This window comes from Blennius ocellaris (assembly GCF_963422515.1).
Source record: "Blennius ocellaris genome assembly, chromosome: 15".
NCBI lineage: Eukaryota > Metazoa > Chordata > Actinopteri > Blenniiformes > Blenniidae > Blennius > Blennius ocellaris.
The window spans coordinates 8,592,323-8,620,322 of record NC_137664.1 but is presented as its reverse complement, the minus strand read 5'-3'; the positions used below and the strand labels follow the sequence as shown (position 1 = coordinate 8,620,322).

The 28,000-nt window shown below is 41.5% G+C and overlaps 1 protein-coding gene across 9 annotated transcripts; it reads left to right on the top strand.

Annotated features, from left to right (window-relative positions):
- add1 (adducin 1 (alpha)) lies at positions 1–27,586 on the top strand. Of its 9 annotated transcripts, none has more exons than XM_080510050.1 (18): positions 1–127; positions 8,766–8,974; positions 9,451–9,613; positions 9,871–10,022; positions 10,272–10,352; positions 11,160–11,309; positions 11,399–11,542; positions 11,619–11,717; positions 12,053–12,226; positions 12,913–13,170; positions 15,758–15,853; positions 16,190–16,282; positions 18,349–18,435; positions 20,505–20,661; positions 22,054–22,143; positions 23,589–23,604; positions 24,316–24,369; positions 25,242–25,371. In XM_080510050.1, the coding sequence occupies exons 2-17, from the start codon at positions 8,780–8,782 to the stop codon at positions 24,365–24,367; spliced, it is 2,007 nt and encodes a 668-aa protein (XP_080366176.1). In that variant the 5' UTR covers positions 1–127; positions 8,766–8,779; the 3' UTR covers positions 24,368–24,369; positions 25,242–25,371. The 9 variants fall into 9 exon arrangements, 8 of the variants coding, with proteins under 8 accessions (XP_080366176.1, XP_080366179.1, XP_080366177.1 ...); XM_080510053.1 differs by lacking the exon at positions 25,242–25,371 and adding an exon at positions 22,950–22,983; XR_013936944.1 differs by lacking the exon at positions 23,589–23,604 and having other exon boundaries at positions 23,683–24,369; positions 25,242–25,296.
- Positions 27,587–28,000: the final 414 nt, after the last annotated feature.

Here is a 28,000-nt window from a genome sequence, read left to right as displayed (position 1 = left end):
GCCAGGACGAGCGCAGAGAGATAAACCCACTCTGAGAGCTCCAGGGTCGGGGACAAAAACACTGAGAATCGTCGTGTCCTGCTTTCGCCCAGCACTGTTTGTTTTTCATCACTTCATCAAAGAGAGGGTAAGCGTCGAGATAATCGCCAGTGTTTGCATTTTCGACGACAGATTAGTGCAGCACACAGCCCATGTGTTGGTTAATAATTGTGCCTCGACGTGCTTCACTGTAGCGAGCTGTGTTTTGCTAAGCGGGGGAGTCTGCAGAGAGCCTGCTGGAAACACTATCAATCACTAATTCCTTCTCCTTTCACTGGGGTTTAGTCATTCTTCTTATACTCCGCTTGTTTCTTGGATAAAATAGAAAAATCAACCGATGATCTGACACACACACTTTGTGCGAAGAGTGTTTTCGTCCCTTTAACTGCCTTTAGCTTGCTGCTAGTAGAGGCCCGTGGTGGCGATAATTCAGCATTTCTCTCTCGCACAATCATATTAAATGATCTGATTTAGTTGGGTTTTTTTAATGCTCGGTAAATCATGCTTGTCACTGTATCTGGGTGTGTTTCCAAATCCTGGAATGTGAGCTTTTGAGTGCAGCTGTGTGGTGATGGACGAGCTTCCTGTACGAGGTCACACGTCTGTGTCCTGCATGATCCACTGTAAGCAAATTTTACGTATGGGCTTATTACAGCAGCCTCACTACATCAGTCAAGATTAAAAAAAAATATTTAAAATTAAATAAGTTTAGTTTTTTTAGGATACTTGGATTACACTCAAGCTGCACTGTATATAATGTTCATTACAACAATTACAGTGCATCGTAATACACTCTGCAATGATGGTGCAAATGTCCAAAATACTATTTAAAAAGACCTGCAGCAGCTCGATAATTGATGACTACTTGTGACATGACATATTTTGGTTTAATAACACCTGTATTATTCAGTTTTAGTTTTGAGTGTTTTTTTCTTTATTGTTTCTTCAGTCCATCATGATAGTAATCTGTGCTTTAGTTTGCTTGAAAACTGCCAGTAGTAAGAATTTTATGCAGGAATTTATGCTGTCCAATACTGTTTTGACATTTTTAACTTGTATTGATATTTTAACATTATAAAGACCCAACAACTAATCAATTTAAATAGATAACTATTAACCATAGAAAATAATCAGTTCAAGAAAGGTAAAGTACTGGGTTCTTTAAGTTTTTCTAACATAGCACAGTTGTATATAGTCTTTTTTAAATATATAATAACTATAGAAAGATCATAAGTTGTGTTACAGGTCTAGGAACTCAAGGCAATTTTGTCACTGTTGTGTGGAATTTGTATATGTTGGCATAAGAAAAATTCTTTGTCATCATGTAATGAGGAATTATAGGAATAAAAGTGCTTAATTTTCCATTTTAGGTCTCAACTGTTGAATATAACCTCTACACTGGTGCACTCTCTAGGCTTCATGATCACCATCCACGAAGCGAAGCAATACCAAACTGTGGCAGTAAATGCTGTGTGTGTGTGTGTTTGTGTACGTGTGTTAAAAGACGGTGACTCTCTGGCTCCAGGTGACCACCTTGGATACACACAATACGATTCTGCACATTGGTACAAACTGACCATAGATAGAGCGGTGTGTTTGTTTAACTCCCACTCCCCTCGCCCACACCCATAACTGCAGTGCAGCTGAAAATGTGTTCCTCATTTCAGGGCCTTTCTGTCTGTCTTCTCCATATGTAATTACTTAGTGGGTGTCTAAGGTATAGACATGTCTTTAGTTATTTGCGACCTCTTATTGACACTGCAAGGGTCACTACAAGTGTCACGGCAGTGTGTGCGACTGGGCCACACGATTAGCCAGACACGTGTTGTGCAGATGCCAAACATGATAGTATAGACCAGAGTGTGAAATGAGGGGAAACTGTGCAGGGAGGGGACTGCTGTTTCAGAGACCAATCTCCCATCGCTCTGTTTCATACGATGTGCGACAACCAGATAAAACTGGAACTGCACTAAGACAAATACACAGCAGAGCCACTTGCCAGGCCCATGGCAGCAATGCTACTTTCATTTTTTTTGTTTCATTTTGGATTATAAGACCCGCCAGTTTTGGGTTGGTATCCCATGGGAGAGCTTGGAAAAGCTTATAGGACTCATAACTAAACTTTTTGAGATTGCTGCTCATAATGCGACATGCCAACATGAACAGTGTTTCGATGTTGCTTTTACAGTTCAAACTATGATGTTTCTGCAGTAATTTTACTGTTACAAACAGAAGTTATGACTAATGGCATTGCCACTTTAAGCAACTAAAATCACAATGACTACACGATATAATATTTTATTCTGTCTCATAGAGCTGCGATAAGTATGGTTGTTCGCATCACCTTTGAAGTGCATGATGTATGATATAAGGTATCCATATTGGAACATGCTTTTGAGGGTAAATTCAATCATAAGTGATATAAAGGCCAACGTAGTGGCACTTAATCCATGAAGTCAGGTCAATGACAGTCCGCCTGATATTAAGATTGAGAAATACCAAGGTTTTGCGAGTGAGGTTAAGTCATACAAGGTCCATTGAACATAATTTTTTTGTAGTGCAGAAAGGGTATAGTTGATTTGACTTGGTGATATTATTTATTCACCAGTTTTATCATGACAGTGAAACGAAGATGGATACAATACTTACTAGGACTGCACAATATACACATTGCATGTAATAATGTTTTTGGTTTTGGTTTATACTTTCCCTTTCTCTTCTTAGACCCAACTTGGCAAAGATAATGTTGTTTTGTCGTAACATGTGTCTGCAGCTCCCTGAAGTAGCATTTCAGTAGCAGAGCGGTTATTTCACTTTGTTGTTTTGGATCGTTTTTTTCTTATTTTGGTGATTTTGACTTCTGGCTTGTAGGAATGCATTGAAACATAATTTAATGGGAATAAGTCAGTCTTTTGCGAATGAGTTTTGCAAATGCTGAGGTTACGAACAATAAAACGCTAAATATTTGGTTGCGTAGACCCCCGAAAATATCCATCATGTCCACATGTGCAATGTGAGTAAAAAAAAACCCCATCTCTAATTGTTTTGCGCAGTTGTTTTTTTTGAGAAAAATTATGCTACAATTTTGGTTTAGAAGTAATTTGGCTACAGATCCTCGTTTTCGTGTCTGGTTTCCTGTTTGCGATATGCGAAACATCGGTAATTCGCACACGTAATCTTGTATCCTCATGGTCTTATTTTTCAGTTTGTCAGCAGTATCGTCACTAATGCTTGGACTTTTCCATGCACGCTAAGCACGGTAGAGTGCACCATACATAGATCCATACTAATGTGACACCTAAAGCATTCCGGCTGGTTGCCGCAGTCGCTGGCGACCTCGCGTGCACGCGCAGAAACACATGAGCAGTTGTTACTGGATTCTTCGGCCGCAATAACGACAGGCATCCAGCTCACAGATATAAAGAGGTCTTGTCTGAGTGCTTCACTTGAATGTCAGAAAACCGCTTGGAACTCCAACTGTGCACACACTAAAAGTGTCACAGAAAGACCAGCAACACATTGAGGCCTCCCCACCCCTGCCGTTTTCTTTAAATACACACATAATGATCTTTTCACTGGTGGTCACTTTGATTGGCGACTTTTTTTTTTACACACAGCGTAATCATCTGTCAGACAGTCTGAAAAGATGATCGAGTGCCAGCTTCCATCTTCTAAGCCCAAGCTAGAATAATACGGAATTATGTGCTAATATACGGAATAGTTTTGAGTTGATGAAGAGCTGGATACAGACTGAGCAGACAGTAGTGTTCTCATGCACCATAACAAGATCTGTTGAACTACCCTTTATTGCCTCATCACAGCCTCTGGAAACATCTGGAACTGATGGGTGGTGTCATTTAAAGTTCAAAACATCGTCCGAGACATTGTGCTCTTGATTTCCATAGCAGGATTTTTTTTCCACTTCTTTTTGTAACGCACATATGTATAGAGTCTCAAGAGGAACAGGCGGTGTATACCTCAGGTTTGTGATGATGATGCATGCAGTGAAATTATATACTGTATGTATTAAAACCCCGCTATACCGAGGAACGATGACTCATCATTGAGTCAGTTAAAGTGCCATTTTACCAAGAGATGATCAACATTGCACAAAATGGCTTCAGCGGCGGTCTCGGGGTCCCCTTGTCAGATGGGTCACCACCACTGTAGGTCCATTTTGCCGAATCGAATATGTGGATCACATGATCGTCTGTGGCGACGCCCAGAAGGGAGCGGCGCTGTCATAGCGTGGCGATGAGCATTGATTTGCCGAGAACTACACTGAACCCAGGGCCCGGTCCCGTTGTCAGTGTCACCGGGCTGATGTGATACAGTCGTTTATGATGACCTCCTCCCAGTGGACGCCAGGGATGTATGTTGATTCGACCGTACCGGACAATTGACAACCGTGTGCCATATTAGAAGCTCAAATTGTTTCCTACAGAACTCAAGAGATTAAGTCATTAGGTGACTATTTTCTTCCTTTCTTAAAGGATTCATAAACGCATGCATGCAGACTTGTTGCAACAAAATACACTCTTGTGTTTCAGACAGTATATTGTGCACATAAAAAGTCTGAATAATTACCAGAGCCTTGGACATGTTTTGATTTTTGATATTAACTGAGTTGGTTTTGAGGGTGTGTGTGTGTGTGTGTCTTGTCACACTTGTTGGGCGTACGGTGCGATGTTGGCCCTACAGCTGTTCTTGCATAATGCCGATCTTTACAGGCCGCCCCCTGTTTCCATGGTGATGTGTTTGGTTTCCATAGCGATCACACTCTCAACAGGCACGGAGGCTCGTTCAGACCCTGCGCCCACGTTTCTGAAGAGAGACCAGAATAGAGGAGTAGGGCAGTCTCGTGGAGACGTGGAGCGAAAGCTCCCAGCATATTGCTGCACCGTCGACAGGAAATAAATCATCGAATCATGTTTATACGTGATTCAAAAGGGAGTTGCTGGAGTTGTGCGTGTGTGTGTGTGTGTGTGTGCTGTTTCATGGCTGGAGTAATTCAGTTAGGATTTATGTCAAGCAGGAAATTAGTTCACTTAAAACAATTGCTTCAGTCGTTTTGCTGTTGCGTACTCCCATTTGACTTCTTCTTGCTTTGTTTTCGAGATGAAGGTGATGGGTGTCTCTGCATAATCCATCTCCTCATGTATTGTACGAGCAGTTGACTTTTCTTCCTTTTTCATACAGTTTTGGATATTTATTGCCTACTTTGACAAACACTTGCTCTATAGTGTCTATAGTATCTGTCGGTGTTGGCTGATCTTGTGGTGTTGTGTACTGCAGTGTTGAAGTGTCTGGAGTGATGGCAGCCTCCGTCGAAAGGATCCTGTTACACAATTCCTGCAGTGCGATAGTGGACAGGGTTGGGTCACAGTGAGCAACATTCGCACTGACATCTACTCTTGAGTTCTGGTTTGTGGTCTGAGTGAAACTTCAGCCTGTCTCAAGTTTCTGGTTTTAATATCATTAGTTCTTCATCCTAAAATGAGGTTAGAGGTTAAATCCAAGAACTGATTTTATATACACCTGTTAATAATGTTATAATGATGACGCCTCAAAACTTGAAATGGACTTTCAACACTTGCGAACATGTTAGTTCGATTGAGACATTTTCAAAACGCACCCAAATTCTGTGACTGAAGGGCAATCTAGTTGTTCATTGTCAGCATTTGTTCTACAGCGTTGCTGTGGGTAATAGCCATGAACGTCTCAGAGCAACAGTGTGGCTCGTCTGTATGTCAGGCCAACGAGAATAAGATGTGACAAACGGTCTGGAAGAATTAAAACCTCCTCCCAGTGAAGCAGGCTGACATAGGTCAGTTTCTACATCGCAGCCTCTGTGAAGCACAAAGTGAAATGTGTTCAAGGAAAACCTGCTCGTTTTATGTAGTAAATTTGATTCTTGTTGAGCTTCACGCTAAGCCAAGTCGATTTCTATCATTTGGTGAGCAATTTCTTTTACTTCTATTGTGCAGAAGCCAAAAATGAGGGACTCTAATGAGTGTGTTTGGCACAAGATTTAATTGCCGATGTCCTTAATTCCTCTGTCGGTAACAGATGTCCGAATCACACGAATGAGACAGAACAACAGAGTTTTCCTTCCTGAAAGATTACAGAGGAAACATGCGCCCAACTTTTATTTGTTTGTACTTCCTACTTGGTTTTTGGAAGGCCAATGTCACAAGGAAGGTCTCTGATTCAGTCACTTCCTCTCAGGAGTTTGGAGTTTCTTCACATGTGGAGAACGGATGGATTCTTTACGCAATAATGAGATCCATGTTGATTGATGAAACTGCATCTAGTTGATGCATGTTGATGTCAATCACAAAGAATTAGTTGCCGAAACATTTCGTGGGGTTGCTACATATGTTTATTCAGCAGTTGGTGATCAAGGGCTGTGCATAGTGGTGAATCTTTGTCGTGGGATTCGAACAAAGGGACTTTCAGTCACAAGCTTGCTTCTCTCACCTTGAGGCCACAGCTCCCCCATGTTGTAGCCAAAACTAGGAAAAACAAAAAAGAAAAACTGGAGCTGCTTCCACATATTTGCTCTTAACTTTGGAGTGTTGTTGCTGGTTTCTTCCCTGAGACTATTCACAACTAGATTTTCTTCAGGCAAAGCTTTGCTGTCAGCACCAGTGTTTGTGTTGTTGTCCAACTAATGGCCCTCAAATGGGTTTTCACTGCACTGCAAACAGCAAACTGAGCATTGCTTCAGCTTTAGTTCCTGTGCGGTATCAGTTATTGTTGATCTCAAGTTGACTATTTTCACCTGAAAACGCTGTGGAGAAACGGTCTTGAAACCTCTTGCTGTTTTTCCACATTATTACTATTCAGTGTTTTCTATAAGAAAAATAAACTCGGTATAATTGGCCTGGAGTTGACACACAGAAGACATCATTAAATCAGGTGACCAGAAACTGGAAAAAAAAAACTGTTGGTTTTGTTGTGGAAAAATTCGCAGCTTGTGTTGACTCATGGTAGATAAATACTGCTTTGCAAATAACTGTAGGAATTGTGTACCTTTCATCTTCAACTGCGCTTTCAACAGTTCTGGGAATATACATTTTCACCCTGCAGCTGGTACATCACCTGGTGAGTTGTAATATAGCAGCAGACAGAAAAGGAGAGCCTCCCAGCTCTGTGTGAGTCCGGATGCTTTGCCTTCTCTGTGCAGTTGTCGTGGTACTTCTAACTGAACGTTTGCATCGACGCGGACTAATGGGCTGCATCTGTCTCCACCAAAGCACCGCCTACCACCACCACACAGTGCGCACATGTTTTTCCCGTGGCTCCCAAGTCTGCTCGTGCCTTTCACATCCAGAGATTGAGTTGTCTGTGCTGTGACAGACAAGTGGAGAGGTTTTTTGGTTGTTTTTTTTTTTTATCCTCCCTAAGCCTGGTGGATGGGCATGGATCCATTAGCAATCTGTTTTCCTTGGGATGTCGGTTAATTATTGTGCAGCAGTAGATTTGGATGGATGGAAGGTGGTGCATACAGCATGTTTGAAAGCACATTTGTGGCAAGAAAGCCTTTGGTCTTGGGTGTTGAGTTGTTGTTTTTTCATTTCATGAGACATGTGGCTCACTTGCTGTCTTCTCAGCTGTTCTTGACTTCTCCTTCACCCGGCTCTCACGGTTGAGTGCTGTTGTGTTTCCAAGAAGCACATTGTGGAGATCAATAAAATCAAATCTTCCTGAGCTCATAACCGAGGCAGGAAGAAGGGGAGTGTGCATCTCTTATGAATAGTTTTATGTTATAAAGACAGACCAGATGTTTTCTTTTTACCCGATGATACTTTCACCGTGTTGTGCTGTTAAGATGGGGAAGTCTTTAACTCAATAGAATATTCTTAGATTATTTAGATTATTTGTCAACACGATTTTAAAGCTCATTTCTGTATGACTGTAAAATCATTATTTATGCCCTGAGATCTTAACTGAAACTATGTGTTTTACTTAAGCAACGTGTGTAATTTAACAACAAAAGAAAACTGCAAAAGAAACGTAACTACAGATGCAAATTTTACAACAAACACTGTCATCGCAGATGAATAGACGTGCCTACATGTAGAATTAAGGTGTAATTACTCTGGATCCATAGCTGTGATTACTTTAAAGTCACTAATTGTTGTGAAATTCAATATTTAATATTCATCCTTTTAATTTAAAGCCTTTAAATTAACTTCAGGCTTTTTGTACTTTACACATAATTTGTTTGACAGGCAAATCAAATTCAAACACTTCAAACGGCAAACGCAGTAAAATGCAATTGATCAACTCCATCAATTAAAGCTTATAGTAGTTTCTCAATTAAGAGTTTCTGTCTGTGTTTTGGTTTGCAGCTTTTAAAATGTGAACAATTTGAACTTTCCTCTGAACTTTCCTCTGACTACTGACTACTATTCGATAGACTGAATTAACCTGTCAAATAGTACAACAATAAATCTTGCATCTTATTTGCGTTTACTTAACATGACCATATGTGTGATCTTTGACATTTGTTTTAGGCTTTAGTTGATGTTATAGACAACATAAAATGAAAATACACTCTATAATTAGGCCATTAAGGAGTGTATTTTTACCTAGAGGCTGAAATGTCTTATTATTGTCTGACCTCAGTGTACCATAGCCTGAAAACGTTGAACTGCTGAGCACTTTTCGTCTATTTCACCTTGATTAAAGATTTGAACGTTTATCTGTCCCTCCATCAGGAGGCCAGACCAGGATGAACGGCGACTCAGGTGCGGGAGTGGTGACGGCCCCGCCTCCCACCACAGCCCCTCACAAGGAGCGGTACTTTGACCGGGTGGATGAGAGCAGTCCAGAGTACCAGAGGGAGAGGAACATGGCGCCCGACCTACGGCAGGACTTTAACATGATGGAGCAAAGAAAGAGGGTCTCCATGATACTACAGAGCCCGGTCAGTAGAACAAATGACAGTTATTGCAGATCAAAAAAAAAAAAAAAAAGCAGTGCTACTAATATGTATAATTAATTTGGATTGCAACAACCGCAATATTGAATGTAAACACTGCTGTAGCTTACAGGAAGCAGCTGTCTCTGCATCACATGTTAGATCCAGTATATTCGTCATCAATAGTTTGTTTGTGACTCTGTCAAAGCACAGGACAGAGAGCAGCACTGTTTACAGGCCTATTGTTTGTATGAAAGGCTGTGATCTGTCCGAGTCTGCACAGTGAGACCTGACTAGTGCACGGATTAGGTTTTACCGTCACGAGTTCCCAGCAGTGCAGATAGAAATGTTTGTTTTGGGGGTTTTTTTACAATTTTTTTTCTTCTAGATGACATTACTCCGATCAATATACATATCCGTTTCTCCATATTTTTCAAATATACTTTATTTCTCATGTGTGTGACTGTCTCAATGACCTTCAGGCATTCTGCGAGGAGCTGGAGACGATGATCCAGGATCAGCTGAAAAAGGGGAAGACGCCCACAAGCCTGCTGGCTCTGCAGCAGATCGCAGACTTCATGACCACCAGCATGCCCTCCATTTATCCCGCGGCACCGCAGGGAGGCATGGCGGCGCTCAACATGAGTAAGCATTGAACAGAATTTGTCGGCGTGACTTTTTGACCCCAGCCCTGCCATGTCTGCTCACTATGAGCAATGCAGCTTGTGCCCGAGTTAATCTCAGGACAGAGTCCAGTTGATTTCAAGTAGCCTGATTACTTTCTGTGTGCACTAGAATGATGAGTTGGTTTTAGTATTTCTGTTTAAAGCACTGCAGTGAGTCAGTTTTTGCTTCCGGCTTCAGTGTTGTTCTCCAGGTGTGACCTCATTTCTTCATGTCAGGTTTGGGGATGGTCACTCCGGTCAACGATCTGCGTGGGTCGGACTCCATTTCTTACGACAAGGGCGAGAAGATTCTCCGCTGCAAGCTGGCTGCCTTCTATCGGCTCGCTGACTTGTTCGGCTGGTCTGAGCTCATTTACAACCACCTCACAGTAAGATCTTTTTTTTTTTTTTTTTTTATGTTTGCTCTGTGTAATTCTTTTGTCAGATAATACAATTTCTTATGAAAGTTTTGCCGCACCTCTTCAGTTTTGATCAGCCCCAAGCCAAGTTAAAATATCTTCAGTCGTTTTCTTTGGATTGTGTATTTTGTTAATCCAATAGCTATGACATTCAACAGTATACATTCTTGAGCCATTCATTATGGTGTCCGTGGATTAATGCAGTTTCTCTCCTTGCAGGTCCGGGTGAACTCAGACCAGGAGCGCTTCCTCATCGTCCCTTTTGGACTTCTTTACAGTGAAATCACTGCTTCCAGTTTGGTAGGAATCATTTCAGATATTGAAGAAAATGCCAAATCATGTTTTTTTTCTTAATGAGTATACATGGTCTAAAAGCGGAGATGTGTAGTGTATGTTGCACACTACACATGAAGTGCTCCTTCCCTCCTACACATCACATTGGCATAGATTGCAAATATGTGAGGGCTATTCCTTTATCTTTTTCTGTAGCTCTTCTCCTATTGCTTCACTATTTTCTGTAAAAGTAACTGGTTTAAAACATTTATTCGCATTAACTCTGACGCGATCCTGTATTATTTATTCAACCATGAAAAATTATTCAACTACTGTTCTGTTTGTAAGATGGCATATTTGGATAAAGGCTTTACAGAGCAACATTATAATGGAGCATTAATTCTATTTCCTAAAATAAAGATATTAAACGCGCATGGAAAAAAAACCCATCTTATTATTTTCAATACCAGAAATGAGAAACATGCACACACGGTTAACAGCCCTGTTTTGCCAAACTTCTCAGATGTTTCCTCATTACAGACAATTATATTTCCCAATTTGCTTGGTTTTATTAAGATGCTGCATTATAAAGGCTTCTGAATTGGTAATGACGACGTCCTCCAGCTGGAGTTAACTTCTTATTCCTTCATGTATCACCAATGGAATGTGATATATCATACACACCTGGATTTTGACTCATCAGGAGCCTTGAGTACAGGCCTATACGTTCCATTTGTACAGAGCAGCAGAAGGTTCTGAGTGGCTCACAAAAATGTGTTGTTTCATTAAACAAGAGTCTTACTGATGTTTTGTCTTTTGAACTCTTAACTCCAGGTGAAGATAAACGTTCAAGGTGAGATAGTCGACCGGGGTAGCACCAACCTCGGTGTCAACCAGGCCGGCTTCGTACTCCACTCTGCCATCTATGCTGCTCGGCCTGATGTCAAGTGTATTGTACATATACACACAGCAGCAGGCGCCGCGGTAAGTCGCATCGGGAATTTTGCCTAAATCCAGCACAGGTGCATGAGAGGTAACGATAAGTTGTTTGACCACATCCTTTTCGTTTGCAGGTGTCGGCCATGAAATGTGGGCTGTTACCCATCTCACCAGAGGCGCTGTCCCTGGGTGAAGTGGCCTACCATGACTACTATGGCATACTGGTGGATGAGGAAGAATGTGGTCTTATACAGAAGAACCTGGGGCCGAGCAGCAAGGTGACGCACTGTTTGAGCATTTTCAAATGTGGAAGGGAAAAAGAATGCTTAATCAGCGTATCGATGTCTGTATTAGGTCCTCATCCTCAGGAACCATGGCCTGGTGTCAGTAGGCGAAACAGTGGAGGAGGCTTTCTATTACATCCACAACCTGGTCACAGCCTGTGAGATTCAGGTAAGACACACACACACACACACACACGGTTTCTCCCAATGAACCATATTGACTTAGGCAGGTACATTTGTCATAACAGTTTAAGCCTTCAACTTCTGCTTGAAATATGTATTAATCTATAAAAACAGTTTCCCATTCAAGTGGTTGTTTTTGGCGCTGTGCATTTGTCTGCAGTTTCCATAGCGCTGACCTTTGTCCCTTGTCTCTCCACTTCTTTTTATACGTGTCCCTTCCTTTTTCTTCATGTCTGTGTTTGTGCTCACATCCACACGTCTATTCCTTTTGTCCTGTCTGTGTTCTGGGTCCGTCTGCCTCTTGTTCTTCCTGTTTTCCAGGTGCGAACACTGGCAAGCGCTGGAGGCCCAGACAATCTGGTGATGCTGGACCCGGGGAAATACAAGTCACGCCCGCGGGTCCCTGAGCCGGCTGCAGATGGCTCTGCCACACATCCCAAGTGGCAAGTCGGGGAGCAGGAGTTTGAGGCTCTCATGAGAATGCTTGACAACTTGGTAAGCATAAAGTGAGGAGGAGAAAGGAGACGAGATGCCAATAAGATACCATCCCAATTTACTGAATGTTTGAAGATTTATTGCCTCTAACCAAATCAGCTGATCTTTGCAGTTTTAACTGCATTTATCTCTCCGTATATACGTATATTTCCCCAATTTCCCCAATATTTAGAATATTTATTTTTCTTTGTCTCGTCATGAAAAATGTGCAGATTACTCAAGACAACCTGTAAAACTCTACACAGGCGGTCTTATTCAGTTAGCTTTTGTGGACAGCTATGTTTTCAATTTAAAAAGTGGTTCCGGTACCTGAAGGTATTGGCAAAAAAAAAAACTATCCAAATCCACACTACGCAAGAAATGTGGTTTACATGTTTAGGGTTTCATTACCAGGTGATGCAGGATTAAAATGTATATTTCCAAAACTTTTGAAAGCTCAGTATAAGATGAAAGGTACACAATTCCTCCAGTTATTTGCAAAGTGGTATTTATCTACCATGTGTCAACACAAGCTGCTACTCATCGTTGTGCATGCCTGGAATGGAGCAGCTGTTAAATTCCCTTTTTCCCTGTTTTTGCTGCTTCTAAAACAATTGTGTGACTTTGTGTGTTAAAACAGCGCAATCCAAAAGCGTTGTCCTTTCTGAATTGTTGTTTGTTTGTTTTTTCCGCACCTGTTTTTGTAGGGCTACAGAACGGGCTATCCTTACCGCTGCCCGGCATTGCGAGACAAAGGTAAAAAGTACAGTGACGCGGAGAACGCTTCCTCCGCCCACGGTGGTTACTCATACGGGGAAGACAGTGACTCAGGTGCTCGCTCCCCGCTGAAGCACAGCTTCCAGCGCGGCCAGCGCGACAAGACCCGCTGGCTCAATGCCGGCGGCCGCCCCGACGAGCCCTTCGAGGACGGGCCCGACGGCAGCAGCCCCAAGTCGAAGCCTAAGGTGTGGACGAACATAACACATGATCACGTCAAACCCTTGCTGCAGTCTCTCTCGTCCGGTGTCTGCGTGCCAAGCTGTATAACCAACTGCTTGGTCTGTGCCTACCTTATTGTTCATAGTACTAGAGTTTACTGCTACCTTGTTGGAAATGGGTAGGTGGTCGGCATCCTGACGGTTCGGGTACCGTGAAATTCATTATAGTACAAGCTGAAGCTGTTGTCTGAATCTTTTAACAGAATCGCTTGTCAACTAAAATGCTTTTGTGCCATCCTTAGGCTAACTCACTGTAATCCAGCTAACTCCTCTCAATTCCTTTGTGTCCCAGCTGTAATTTTTTGGTGACTCTTAATGAATTCCCCCCCCCCCCTGGTCCCCTAACGCTTCATGATGCCAGGCCAGCTGCCCACCGCATGCCCCACTGCATGTGTAGTAGTGAAATGCATTGTTGGTGTTGATGTTTTTCCCAGAGGAGCGAGCAGCAGGGGGGTGTGGCATGAGTCCTCAAGTAGGCAGGTGAATGTGGCAAGACGAGGTGACGTTGCTGCTGATCACTCTACTGCTCACCACCTTTAATGCACACGTTTAGGTTTGCCTTTGCATCTTGACGCTGGCTAACTTTGTTGCTTATAGACGAGTCGGGCCAAATGCCGAAGAGAGGAGAGAATATATTTATTAGAAATGTCACTGGACAAAGCAGGAAGGTGGCATGTCTGGAGGAGTTCTTTTTTCCTCTATAGTGACAGGTACAATATGAGTATTTCATTTATGTTTTACAACAAAGCAAAAATGTCCTTGGCAAGTTATGCAGCCTGCTTTTTATTTATTTTTTTTATTCTTCAAACACTTGCAACTGTTCCCAGTTGTATGTTTGTGTTTCCTCTTTTATTTTTCTTTCTCGTTCTGGTTGACACTTTATTCTGAAAGTGAATTCCTTTGAACACCTCAAGGCCTGCATGAGTGGATTGAAAACAAAACCAAAGAAAAACCGTGAATTTTGATCTGACTTTTGAACCAATTATCTCCTGTTGGGAAAGTAGGAAATAATGTGTTGTGAGACTCTTTCTCAGTGAGTATATTGTGTTTACATGTTCATCTCATACCTCAAACCAACCCCCCCCAATCCAGCTATTTCCATCCAAAATCCCCACCTCATCGGGCTCCTGGTTTGGCAGCTAACCAGCCAGTCATGGAGTAAATGCAGGAATGAGGTCATGAGCTTACGCTTTCCACTGCGAGTAACATGCTTAGTCTCAAAAAAAAAGTTGAAATATCTGCATGAAAATTTAATTTCCAGCTGCTGCTCATTCAGTTTGGTGCAAGAAAAGGGTGCAGACCTTTTTTCTTTGAACATGCTGAGCATTACCAGGTTTACAAAAAAACAATTAAGGGTTATTGCTTCACTCTAAAAGAGGAACACATATTTTAGTAAGACAATAAAAGGTTTGATCCTCTGTAGGAGAGATTCTCAGTTAGTAGTAGTGTTGTGACTCCTTTTTTTTTTTTTTTTTCCGCCCCGTCCCAAGACGGGCGAGTGTCTGGGTGTGTTTCTCTCTTATCTCTGTCGTCCTTGTTGTTGTGTATCAGCCTGGAAAATGACTTTGGTGATGCCAGCTCACCCCTCACTGCCACTTTCGCTTCGTAAGCCAGCCTCATCGTCTCGGTCAGCCACCCAACCACCCAGCCATCTCTCACTTCTCCCCTCACCTCTCGCCACCACCCAGCCCTCACTTCTCCCCATCTCCCCTTTTACTCTCTAACATTTTGTTCTCATTCTGTGATGTTTTCAGTTGATCTTCCCTGTACGCCTTATGTTTTTGTTTTGTTTTTGTTTTTTAATTTAAATGGTACATCAATGATGATGACAAATGACCTTTTGAAGAATTCAAATGTACTGATAAGTCATTGTGTGTTACTCTTTAACCTTCAGTATCTCCAACAATCATCTTTGGAAAAGAAGGTGGCCACAAGTCCATCTGAAGGATGTTGAAACCAATAAACTAAGCTCAGAGTTATGTCTTTATGGCCACTTGTGAAACCCTCAACATTGCTTTACTGCATTGAGTCTCTTAAAAAAAAAAAAAAAGATTCAAATCTGAAGCTTTGAGTCATTTCTCTAATATATTTATAACTAGAATATATAATTTTTTACAATATTGGGTAATTTTTAGAAATGTTTGTTTCTCCGGGTTACCTGGGATACGACAGGTTTATCTGTGAGTTTCTGATGTTTTAGTCACTACTTTTGAATAAATTAATCTTCTTTAGACAGAGCAGATTTTCAGCTGCAGTCACACGAGGATAATATATGTGTTGATGTAAATGTTTTAAACTAGAAAGCCCTCTCCTGAATTGAATAAAACCCAAATAGAAGTTGTATATCTTTTCCTAAATGTGCATCATCATTGGTTCACTTTTACCATTCAGACCTTTTTACAATCATCCAATTTTGTCAGTTTCAGTTCAGCATGATTCTTGTGTTGTGAAGCCTGAATAGTTTTTGTCTGAATATAATTTTGTGCTTGGGATTATGTATCATCCTGTGCCTCTGATTGTAGCTGCTTTATGACACTTTACGTGGTGTTTACAGTGGACAAAGGAGGATGGGCTTCGCCAGGCTGCTGTAGCCAATCAGTTCATCCCAATGAACACCAACCCTAAGGATGTTTTGGAAATGAGGAATAAGGTAACAAGACTTCTGCCTTTTCTTCCATTTTGTTTCCAGAGCCGTTGTAGTGCCCCTCTCTATGTTCTTACCACAGTTATTGCACTGGATGCCAGCGCAGAAGCAGATACACCAATTAATTTGAGACAAAGATCCAGATTAGTTAAGGAATCAATTCATCTCTAAACAGTAGAACGCAAATCCACAGCTGAGGTCTCTACTGGAGAAAAAAAACATCCAGTTAGTTTAGACCGAGCATCACAATCGAGGCTTTAACTAAAAGTCCCCAAGTTATTAGATACTGTTTTAGTCGGAGGGGTTTTGAATATATGTGTATACATTTCTATGTTGTTTCAGATCCGTGAGCAGAACCTGCAGGACATAAAGACCGCGGGCCCCCAGTCTCAGGTTCTTTGTGCCAGCTCTGTGGTGGATCGCAGCTTCAACCAGGTCAGTGTTAAAGCCTGCCATCTAAATATTCTGCAGCCCCCAGCTATCCTGACACCTGGAGATGATTATGTTTGGTGTACAGTTGAAAGTTTTACTGAAATGTTTTGTATTCACACAAGTAAAAAAAAAAATGTTTTTCTGAACTAAAAATATACATTTTAATAACTTTATTCCCCCCATATATACAAGCTTGGTATCATGAAAGGGGAGAATCAATGTAAACGCATTGATTAACAGGTTAAATGCAAAGTTGTTTATTTGTCACAGTAATGTAACTACAAATAAAATCTTACACGTCAGAGTTAATCTTTAAACTGGTAGTTTCAAGGACATCCAGCAAAAAGTGAAGACGGCATTACTGGCTTTGACTCTCTACTAAATGTTAATGACATAAGTATTTCACAACACTACAATTTACTGCAGGATCTTTCTGAAATATCATAGTTAAAAAAAGAAATGACACAAATGTGTATTTTAATGAAAATCTATCTCAGAAAAAACAAAATTTTTTGGGTGTGTGAATGCAGAATGCTTTTAATCTGAAATCCAAACCAAATGTGCTCGCATATTCTCTTCAGGTCTGGAGTTTAGCCGTGTTGACACAATGTGTGAATATTTTGCTTGAACTCGATCTGGACACTGAGCTGTAATGAAAGGAGCTGATTGGAAAGAAAATTAGAACTTTTTTTCACTTTGAACTGATTTGATGTAAATACCCCTAAAATTGGACCAAGTAAAGTTGTCCTCCGTCCGCGTGATTTACAAGAGCATGGGGTGACTTTGTAACTGTGACGTTATTCTTTGACCACAGAGGTTGTCATTGTGGCAGGTGAGTAGTATGTGGTGAGCGAGGTAAACTCTCTGCTCTCCAAATGTTCCATCTACCAGCTCCAGCTGTGTCCATATTCATATTCATACATTATCTTTATGAATTATCCTTTTTTTTTTTTTTTTTTTTGAGTTAAGGGCAAAATCCTAAGTTGTCTCCATCACAGCATTTGCAAGCTGGTTATTTTGGCACACAGCAAAACGGGCATTTACAATCTCAATCCCAGTCGTATAGTTTCTGTTTCCTTTCTGCATGTGCTATTTTACAGTTATTGGAAAATACCAAATAAAGGTCATGCTTGGGGATGTCTTTGTTTTGGTCCTGTTTGCATGGATCGCCCTCGGATCGCTGAAGAGCTCAGTCTTCAGCAAGTCGTGCCTAAACGCTTCTTCTTCAAGGGTATATGAGAATTTTTGCTCCAGATTCAATGGAAAGAAATGGAATAGAACATACTTTATTAATCCCGGATAGAAGTTCATCCATCCATCTTCTATCCTGTTGAATCCTGTGTACGGTTGCGTGGCGCTCGAGCCAATCCCAGTTGATCCTGGGCGAGGGCAGGGTACACCCCGAGGGAAACTTTAGCCTGCGAGCTGCCAGTTTTCCATGTTTGTGTAAAATCAGAAGATATTCCCCCTGACACACCAGGATCAGCCTCACAAGGGCAGATTGTAACCAGGCCAGAAGTAATTTTTTAGACTGGGTAATGAACCTTTTTGTATGACTAGAATGTTCTCATTCAATCATGATGAAGATACGGTACAGCGCCCCCTGGTGTGGGTGAATTGGTGCTACAGTGCATGCTGGCTGCAATGCTTTTCCACAATGCCGCGCCTCATTCGAGGCCCATCTCTATCTGCATGCATCTGTGTCTCTGATTTGTTTGGTGTGTATGACTACAGAGGTGGAAAGTCACAAAACAAAAGTTCAGCTGTAATGTATATGACTACTTTTGAAAAGGCAGAATCATGGGAAAAGATGCTCTCTTGAGTTTCCCACTTTACTGCTTTTGTCCTAGAGCAGTTTTGAATACAAGCAGCCCCGTGGCTGTTTGACGATCACTGAGACAATAGCTTTTCCGGTGAAGTGAGATGTACTCTTTCCGCCTTTGTGTGTTCGTGTGTGTTTGTGAACGTCTGCACACATTCACAGCTCCCCTGCAGGCTGCTGGATCTGAATGATGCTGCTGTTGTTGAGCTTGGTTGTGCCCCTCCCCTCACTGGGTTTACTATTGCAGGATGCCCCTCTGTCTGACTGTACAGACACTATTGATGGCCTCGATGTGTCCGAGGGGTCCTATAGTCCTGCTAAATCAATTAGAAAGGTACTTACTGCTCCAATCGCCAATGTTTTTCCACCTGTACTTCACATCGCCCTCCAGTCAATCGTCTGAGCCTGCACTCACCCACTTGATGTTCGGCCTTTGTAGATGATGTGGATAATGATGCTAGAATATGGTCAGTCTGGAACGTCCCGTGACTGAATCGGTTCAATATGTTCATGTACATTCAGGCCCAGAGATGCAAATGAAGTAGCGCTTCTTCTCAGCTTGATGCTGATCGATGTTTAGTACACTTTGCTGTGACTCTAAAGAATAGCTTTGACCACGTTTTTATAGGATGGGGCAGTAGCATTCCATCGAGATCCAGTGATGGTGGCATTCACTGCATGTCTCTTGACAGTACGTTTGTGAAATCCACTGACGCTTTCAGCACAAAGTGACTGTAGTTTGTCAGTGCATGATGTCTATGATTATTTATTTCATCCCTATGGTGCTCATTGGGCACTGCAGGATTTAATTGTGTCTGATTCTCTCGGCCACATGCATCAGGCTTTATTGTAATATTTGAGAAAGGAGACCCGCCCCCCCCACCCCCTCATTGAATGATTGCATGTCGGCGCCAACGTTTTCTACTTCCTACTCTAACATGGACACCTATTTCTTATCCGACTTAATATTGAAACAATGCAATGGAATCAAAGCAGAATACGTATGTGTATATCCACACATATGCTCACACTTGCCCTTAAATATATAATCATACAAATTTAAAATTAGATATGCAACCATTTGAATAAGCATGAGCAGGATGTGATTTGTAATTAACCCTTTAGGCATATTTAGTACCTTCTGCCTTTCTGCCTGGCAACGACAGTCAAAAAATACAAACTAACCAGCCAATACAAGTCAGTCCTGTTATCTGTCTTAATTCGGGTCATTTTGATGAGTCGGAACACATCATTGTGGGAGAGTAGCAATATGTAATGTACAGGATGTGAAAAATAGTTTGTTAGAGACTCTGCAGAAATCCAGTAAGAAATATATCCTGTTTAGAAATTTTTCCAAATTATCGATGGTGGGGGAAAAAAATTGGATTTTGATTGGCTTTGCTCTTTCAAAGAATTGTGATTTTATGGAAATAAGACGGAAAATCCTTCTTTCTCTCAATAACATGCTTAGGAACTGCTTAAATAATATGTTAAGGAAGAGAGACAGGTTGGAGGATGGCAGGTATCAGAAAGACGTTTTATAAAGGAGCAAGGAATGAAACTGATTGAGATCAAATTCATTCTATGTTTTGAAACTTCATTTTTTTTGTTTTAAAAATATATTCTAATTAAGAAAAATTAAATGCATCCTAATACCATAATAACTGAACCAGTAGCAGAGTCTTAATTCAGCTTTAACTTTCAGAATAAATCCTCCAACATGCACTCCTCACAAAATGTTATTTATTGCCATCGGTTATTAACAACTCTTTATATTATTTATTTTACAAACACAGGGAATGTGACATTCAACCAAAATGTACTACTTGTTCTGGGGCAAATGGTGGGCTGCAAGACTTTCTATTTATTTCTACCAGTCTTTCTCTTAATGGAGAGATCTGAGTGCTCTGCTTTATTTAAGTTTTAATTACTTAAATCTCTCTTTTTTTAAACTTTTTTCTTTTCTTGTCTTTTGTTTACAAAGAAGCAAGCAAAAAATGACTTTAATTCTTTATTTTTTAATTCCTATTTATTATTTGCTTTGTTCTGATGGTGAAGTAGTTTTTATTTCTGTGTATGGACGTTATCTACTGGATGAGTGGGAGGGGGAAGAAAAATCACATTCTACACATTTTTATGTATCTTGTTTTTTTGTTTTTTTTGTTGTTGTTGTTGTTTTTTTATTTGGAAGGCCCCCTGACAGCCTCTCACAGTTTTTACACTTGTTCTGAAATGTGACATTTCATCAACCATGGATGACGTTTTTCCTTGTATTGTATAAGACTTGTGAGTGTAAACAACCCGCCTCGTTTCTGCCGAACACATTTCAAACCAATTGCTCATATACGAAGTGATATATTTGCCTTCCCCTGAAGTTATTTATTCTCTCTGTGTGTCCTGAAGGGCGAGCTCATCACCGCATCCAAGGCCATCATCGAGAAGGAGTATCAGCCCAAGGTGATTGTCAGCAAGCAGGGACCGAACCCGTTCACGAAGCTGACCGACCAGGAGCTGGAGGAGTACCGCAGAGAGGTGGAGCAGAAACAGAAAGGACCCGAAGGTAAATGTGATGAGTGACGGACATGAAATGGATTTTAATTTGTCAGCTAATAAAAATAAACAAAGGGTTGTCTCCTGCATAAGGATGTAAAGACTTGGTGATATTCACATTGGCCAGACTGTGATTTTATGTCTCCATGCCTCCACACACTTGCACGTGGATCCTCAGTGCAGGGTCGAGACGATTGTAGCGCCCCCAGTGTTTCCAATCCAGAGTCGGTAATGCTGCCAAAGGCTGAAGCTCCACGTTCCCCAGCAGACTGCCCCAGCGTCAAGAAAGTCCCGTCTGCAGGGACCACGGCAACCAGTGAGGGGGCCGCCTCCTCTCCTGCTGCGTCGGGTCAAGCAGGGCAGAGCAGTGCCGAACTTTCCAGGACGGACGCAGACGACGTTTTTTCTGCCACGGACGAGGTTTTGTCCACCCCGGGTTCTCCGCAAAAGGAGTTCCACTGTGCCGTGGTGCGAGCCCTCTGCAAGGAGCCGTCTGTGGTAGAGGCAGCAGAGGCAGGTCAGGCTCCAGGTACACCAGCTGAGGCGGGGTCTTGCCTTCCACTTCTCTCCTCCCCCCCCCCCCCGCTCAGCCCTGGTCCGTCTTATTGCCCACTGGGAGTCTGGGGCCCCCTCCTGCCTGCTGTGTTCCCCCCCCCTCTTTTTTTTTTTTTCCCCCCCTGAGGGTTTGGAGCCTGCTGCCATTGTTTTATCACATGCAAGCACCCTCCACACCCACAGTTTTACACTCTGCAGCCTGTGATTGATTCTTCATTTGACCCCTCTTCCCTTGCCTCTGATGTCTTGTCCAAAGGCATCCGAGCTCTGGCAGATCAGAAACTTCTTTCTGCAGTTTGATTGGACGAAACGCTGAGGAGATATGGCATTTTGCTTCTAAAGTCACGGCCACTTTAAGGTTTAAAATCACCAAAATGAAAATACGCTTGCTATGAGGTTCTGTGCTAACTCTTAAGGGTCTGATCTCAGTCATCCAATCAGAGCCTCCCATGTGTGGAAAACAAATGTTGGTCCTTCTTTTCCTGCTAATCTGTCTTCTGTCGAATCTGTTGGTGTCGACTCTCCCTCTTGGGCTTCTGACTAATTTCCACGAAACTCAATGACCTGAATCTGGTGTTTGAAGGTTGATTTGATGGGATCTGTTGGAGTAGCTTCCTGCGTGCCCCTGATTAAAGCCTAAATCGTCCCACGTTCGGCTCTTTGGGTTGCCTTTCCTGCGACGGGATTGTTGGTGTGAATTTTAACACATGAAATGATCACAATTTCAGGTAGAAAATGACTCGCTTGATAGATAAATTCAGTCTCGCCTGTGGCAAGGTTCTTCAATATTTTTCCTTTTCTTTTTTGTCTTGAAAATATTTTCACCTCTGCTGATTTTTTATTTTAGATGCAGACCAACAAATGGAGTCTGAGGAGGAGCCCAAAGCGCTGAACCCCACTTCCACACCGCCCAGCACCCCAGTCCGAGCAGAAGAAGGTACGCTGCTCCGACACACTCGACTCCACTGACCCGGTCCTGCTCGGTTCAGCATGGGTTTCTCAAGTCCTGCCTCTGGACGGGTCGGACATTTCTAAAGAATGCAGAGGCTCCTGCCTGTCCACCTGCCTGTCTGTTGCTGTCGTGGCCTTTTTAATAATACTACTACAAGTGTTGTGCTTGTGTTTTCTGTAATAACAGGCCAAGAGGATTTTAGATCTAATTCACTTTAGAAGCAACAGTAAATTACAAAGTTGTTGTTTTTTAGTCTATTGAGAATCGACATCAGGATATAGCTTAAAGAGACCGTAATAAATATATTTGACAATAACTTAGCAAACCACAATCCAAATCTTATTTTAATTTTCTCCCTCTTGGTCTTTATTACTATTGGATTACACCTTTGTCAGCAGTATCATTCACCATGATACTAAAGCTGCTATAAGAGTTATAATTAGCTCTTTCCTTTTTAATAAATTGTAAATTGCCTTTTCCTAGCTGCATTTATCAGGAGCAGTCGGCAAAGAGGTCAATGGCTTTGATCGCAGGTGTAATCTAATACCAGAGATGTTTATTTTTTAACATCTGTACAGTATCTTCTGTGCCCCTTCACTTCCATTTGCCATCTTTTTGGGGTCTACTAAGAATGGTACCCGGCCATTCTTCTTCTTTTTTTATCCTCTGGTGTTTTCTTTCACATTTTATTTTCCTTTTTTTTTTATTTAACACTGTGCCTGTGGTTTGATCTGCATAGATATTTGTTTCTACTTGTGCTTTTTCTTCTTTGTGCCTGCGATTACAATCAGGAGATGGAAATACAAAAGAGTACCTGTTGCCATAGTAAGTATGTACTGTTCCACCTCCTCACCTCCCTCCTAATTATCTGTCACCCTCCACGTCTGCGTTCGATCATCTTATCCTTTTTTCCTGTGCATGGCTTCCCTAGCAGAGCCGCTGTATGGTTTTGAACTAACCCGTTCGCTGGGATCTGGGACTTTTGTCTTGGTTCTCTAAACTCCTCTGAGTCTTTCACCCCGGGTTAATGGGGGCTATTTCAGAGATCCTCAATCACCAGTTTATGGAGAGAAAAAATACCTTAATATTACCAGCACCATGCATTGAACCTGAGAATGCTTGTGTGTGTTCTGTTATTTCTATTTATTTGTCAGTTTGCACACTTGTGTGCATCGTTTCAATTCCTTTTACATACGTTTTATATTTCAATCCAATTTCTGCTGGAACCTAAATAATAAAAAAATTAAGGAGGACTCTGAAGTAAACCTCACAACCTGTTTAATCTTTCACATTAGACCAACTCTTCTCCTCACTACCAAAAGAACCACCACCTCTCGCACATGTTATAAATGTGATCTGACTGTTTATCTCTGTCTCATGGAAACATCAGGTAATGTTCTGAAATGTCTTGGATGTGGTTTGTCTTCCAGACGAGTCCTTTACCAGGTACTTTCGGTACTTTTCGAGTGTGGCTTTCTCAACAAACCGGCTGCTGTTGTTTTGTTTTTTTCCCCGGTTCTCCAGCTTCTAACTTGGTTGAAGCCCAAAGCTTGGCTGTCTGGTGTTTTGAACAACGCGGGCATTTGAAGCGAACTCCAAACTCACGTCTGCTCCACTGCGACATGAGACATGTCAAATGAGGATTGATAGATGTGGTTTTACGCTGGTTCCTGTTGCATGTCGGTGATGTTTAATAAAACGCTTGTAACAGCGTTTTGGATGCTGCTTGTGGTGCCGATCAGTCAGTGTGGGCTGATCCAGACTTTCTGGCTGCAGCTTTGTAGCTGGGAGTATTTTGTTTATGATTCTAGCATCAAAGTCCTCGAAATCATTAACAAAGTACAGTGGATGTGCTTGCAGCTTTCAAGATATAAAATCGCAATAGTTTCTGGACTCATAACATTGAACATCTGCAGCTAGTTTCTATACTCCCAGCATCTGGTTTAATAGTAAAATATACTACTGCATTCACTGGTTCCTGCTGATAATTCAAGACATATTGCTTCCTGAGAGCTTCTCCTGTGTGGAATTAATTTAACGTCATATAACTTATAATAACATAGACTCACTGTTGTTGTGGCCTGGAGCTTTTTTTTGTGGGAAGAAACAAAAAAAAAAGAAAAGTGTTGTTATTCATATTGTTCTGTTTGTACACAGGGTACAAATGAACATGGGAACTGCACTCATTAAGTTTTCCCTGTTGAGATGAAGGTAAAACTAAACATGCTGTGTGGATGAAATGCCTCAAATACTGTCACAGATTTTCTGTTGTGGTATTTCTGACCTAATGTTGAAAATGGAACAAGAGTTGTTTTTTTTTTTTTGTTGCATCTCAGGTTTTATAGTCTCAGTTCTTGGTCACATTTTTTTTTCTCTGATATTTGTCCTTTTTGAAGTCTTGAGCTGTGACTCGAAGCGGATTTAAAAAAATGTTTTAACTACAATTGAAACTATTATGGAGACGATACCCTCTCTTCATTCACAGTTGAAAAGTGAGACGAGGATTCGTGTCACTGAAAAGAGGCTGTGAGGTCGATGAAAGTCACAATTAAAATTCAAGCGGTTGATCAGTTACTGTTTCTTTATCATGGTACATTTACTTGTTAGTCAACATTAGGCAAAGTAAAAGTAGCTGTACTTAATTGTACTTGCATCAGTACATGTTGGTGTGGCTTATTTCAAAGTAAAGGTTCTAATTTTATATGTGAGATTTGATTTTTTTCTTTTTTTTTCTTTTTAACTGGAGTTTGTTTTATGTACTTCTCTTCGTCAGCAGTGTTTTTGTTTGTTAGTGCTTTGTGCTTCAAGGCTTTTCGTGTCCGGAGAGTACAAAGTCTGCCGTGTGTTGGGCTGACTTGTGTACGTTCGTGTCGTATATATTTACATATATATATATATATATATAAGTGGTTGTCGTGTGGGCTCCTGCAGCGATGACATGATGCTTCCGCAGCGTAACCAGTGGTTGATTGGTTGATTTTCGCCGTCACGTGATGTCGGCAGCGCAAATCCGTCACGTTCATCCTCCCAGATCAATAACTCTCTCTCCACCCCCCCCTCACCCCCTTCCCTCCTCCCACCAGAATCCTTGCCCGAGCAAACCTTTAAGGATGAGAGTGACGCAGCCACCCTGAGACAGACCCTTCCAGACCTAACGCCCGACGACCCCTCCGACGCTCCGGCGCTTCCTGCTGAAGACTCCGCCCCCGACGCCGCAGACGCAGCCGAAGGGGAGGAGGCCGCCGACGCCGATGCCGATGCAGCCGCCGGCGAGCAGGAGGGCGACGAGTCCCCCAGCAAATCGCCCTCCAAAAAGAAAAAGAAGTTCCGCACTCCTTCCTTCTTGAAGAAAAACAAAAAAAAGAGCGAGTCCTGAACTGGACTGTGTTGGATGGGTCCTCCTCGGCGCTGGCATCTGCCTCTTTTCATTTTTGCTCCGTGTCGGTTATCGTCGCACCCTTCTAGCGAGCCGCAGTTACACGCCACTATGCTTTTTGTTGTTTTGATATCATATGTTGCTAGCTTATTAACCTCCCTCTCCTCGCTAGTGTGTGCCAACTTTGTACACAGTGTAAAAATGATTGCATAAAGGTTTTTAATTATTCGAGGTTCCTAGTTGTGAGTGAGTGATGCGTTCGGTCTTGTCCACTCCATCTGGCCTTTAATTGCATGTCAGTTATTTAGTCCACACTTGCGCTTTTGAGGTTTTAGGCTGTTATCCTGTTTTGTTTTGTTTTTAATCTTTAAGTATTACTCATCCATATAACCACTAGAATGTATTGGGATTGTATCAAAATACTTCAAAAGTGTCTTTAAAAAAAAAAGAAGAAGGAAAAAAAAATGCAAATTCCGAAAGAAAACCTTATAAATCTGACATCTACAAGTTGTACTCCTGAAGCTGTGCACCCATCGAATTACATGTCGGCAGACCCAAGAAAGCCACAGCTGCATTATTTTTAATGGATTACTCACTCGAATGAAACCTGTCATTGATGCAGTGTTTTTATTAAAACATTTATTCATCAACTCTTTTATCACATTTGAATTCTTGTTTTTTTCTTTTCTTTTTTCTCGAGCTTCACATCTTTTTCCTACGAGCAGCTCACACGGCCAGGTGTGCTGCAAAGTGCTTTATGGTAGGTTTGGTTTCCTATTTGACGAACGCAGATTCATTAAAAGACGATCGAGGTGCTGCAGAGGATGATCATGGTGTTGTATAGCGCACAGATGCAAGATGAAGTAATGTATTTTCTACTGACTGTAAGTCTTTACTATGAAGGAATGTGTAAATGACAGAACAAGCCCTGTGTGGTGTTTTTTTTTTCTCAGTTATTCTAATTATTTCCGCTTGACTTTTTGTTTTTGTTTTTTTTTTGTCTTTCAAACTTCCTTTTTTGTGTGTAATTTGTGATTTCATTGCTTTTTCTCATGCAGTAGATTGAGCCAAGGGAGCACATTGTGAACTCCCGTCACCCCCGATTCATATAAGCCACTTTGGAACTCCTAGTTTCTGTCAGTCACAGACGGGTGCAGTTGTTATAAAACATGTAAATGACAATGTTGTGAAACCAACCCTATGTCAGATCCCCTCCACTTGGACTTTCCTGTGTAAAATGTTTTAGCGATTATTCTTCAGCCACTGAATATTTTTGTCTTTCCAGTTTGTACACTGGAGGAGCAGTTCTGTCTTGTCACGGCACTGTGATTAACGGATTGCAAACGATGCTGCAGAGCATTAACGCTGAGGGCATTTAACGTGCTTTGCTAAACCAGTCTTCATCCGGTTTTCGTATAAAGTTAGTAATCACGCTCTACTAACACGTGAACCTCCTCTCCAGAACTCTCGATCCCAATGAAGTAAGTCAAAAATGGCATTGTCTGTTCAAGAGACCAAATCAACCACAAAATGAGTGCGACTTGGAGTTAAAACAATTGCTGTGAATTGTTTTTTTTTTTGTGTTTTTTTAACGTAATCAAACAATTGGCATTGGGATCAAATGTGGTTATTCGGAAGTCATCTTGTCTTCCCTTGAGAGGAGTTTTACCTTATCCAAGATGCTTATCGAACCTTTTTTGTTTTTAGTGCTGGTGGTTTGGTGGTTTCCTCAGAGCAGAACATTTATACTGATGTCCTGAAGGACTGCATGGACTGTCTTCTGTCTTGTAAATGACTGTAACAACCCCTCATGTTTCACTTTTAATTTTAGCTTTACTGTGCTGCTAACAATGCTGAAGTCCTTATAGTCCTGTCAGTCTCTCTCTTTTTTTTTCTTTCTTTTTTTATGGGTAAAGCCTCACAACTATGCCGATTTGTATCTTCTGTTCGAACTTCCATGTTAAATGTCTCGTCATTATACCATGAACAATCTTAATACTTCACCTCTCTTTTCTCATGGTTCTGCCTCTTTTACAGCCGTGAATAAATAACACTACCTTAAAAGAAGTGCAGTTTGTGGTTATTTCCAGAACATTTCAACACATATAGTTATGTTGTAAGTCTGTGTATTTTTTTGTTTGTTTTGTTTTTGGACTGGGGAGAAACTGGAGGACCCAGAGGAAACCCATGCACACATTGGGGGGGACATGCAAACGCCACATAGAAGTGCCTGGCTAGTATTTGAACCTATGACCATTTTTCCCTTTGTTTATTTTATTAACATATTCAAAATAAGTAAAGAAAGAAAGGATGGTTCTTTTTTTGGACATGCCACATGCTCACTGAATGTGAAAATAAAGTAAATAAAGCGGAGGCTATTTAATGACTGCGGTGCATTAAATCAAAGCCATTCTTCGATAATCAACGTCACCATGTATTGCCATCATGTCTTCATTGTTTCCATTT

Coding starts and splice junctions, on each gene's coding strand:
- add1 (XM_080510055.1), top strand. CDS start 8,780: ATGAACGGCGACTCAGGTGCGGGAGTGGTGACGGCCCCGCCTCCCACC. Junction 11,718..12,052: donor TCACAGCCTGTGAGATTCAG/GTAAGACACACA, acceptor CCTGTTTTCCAG/GTGCGAACACTGGCAAGCGC. Junction 22,144..25,241: donor CCCAGTCCGAGCAGAAGAAG/GTACGCTGCTCC, acceptor TCCTCCCACCAG/AATCCTTGCCCGAGCAAACC.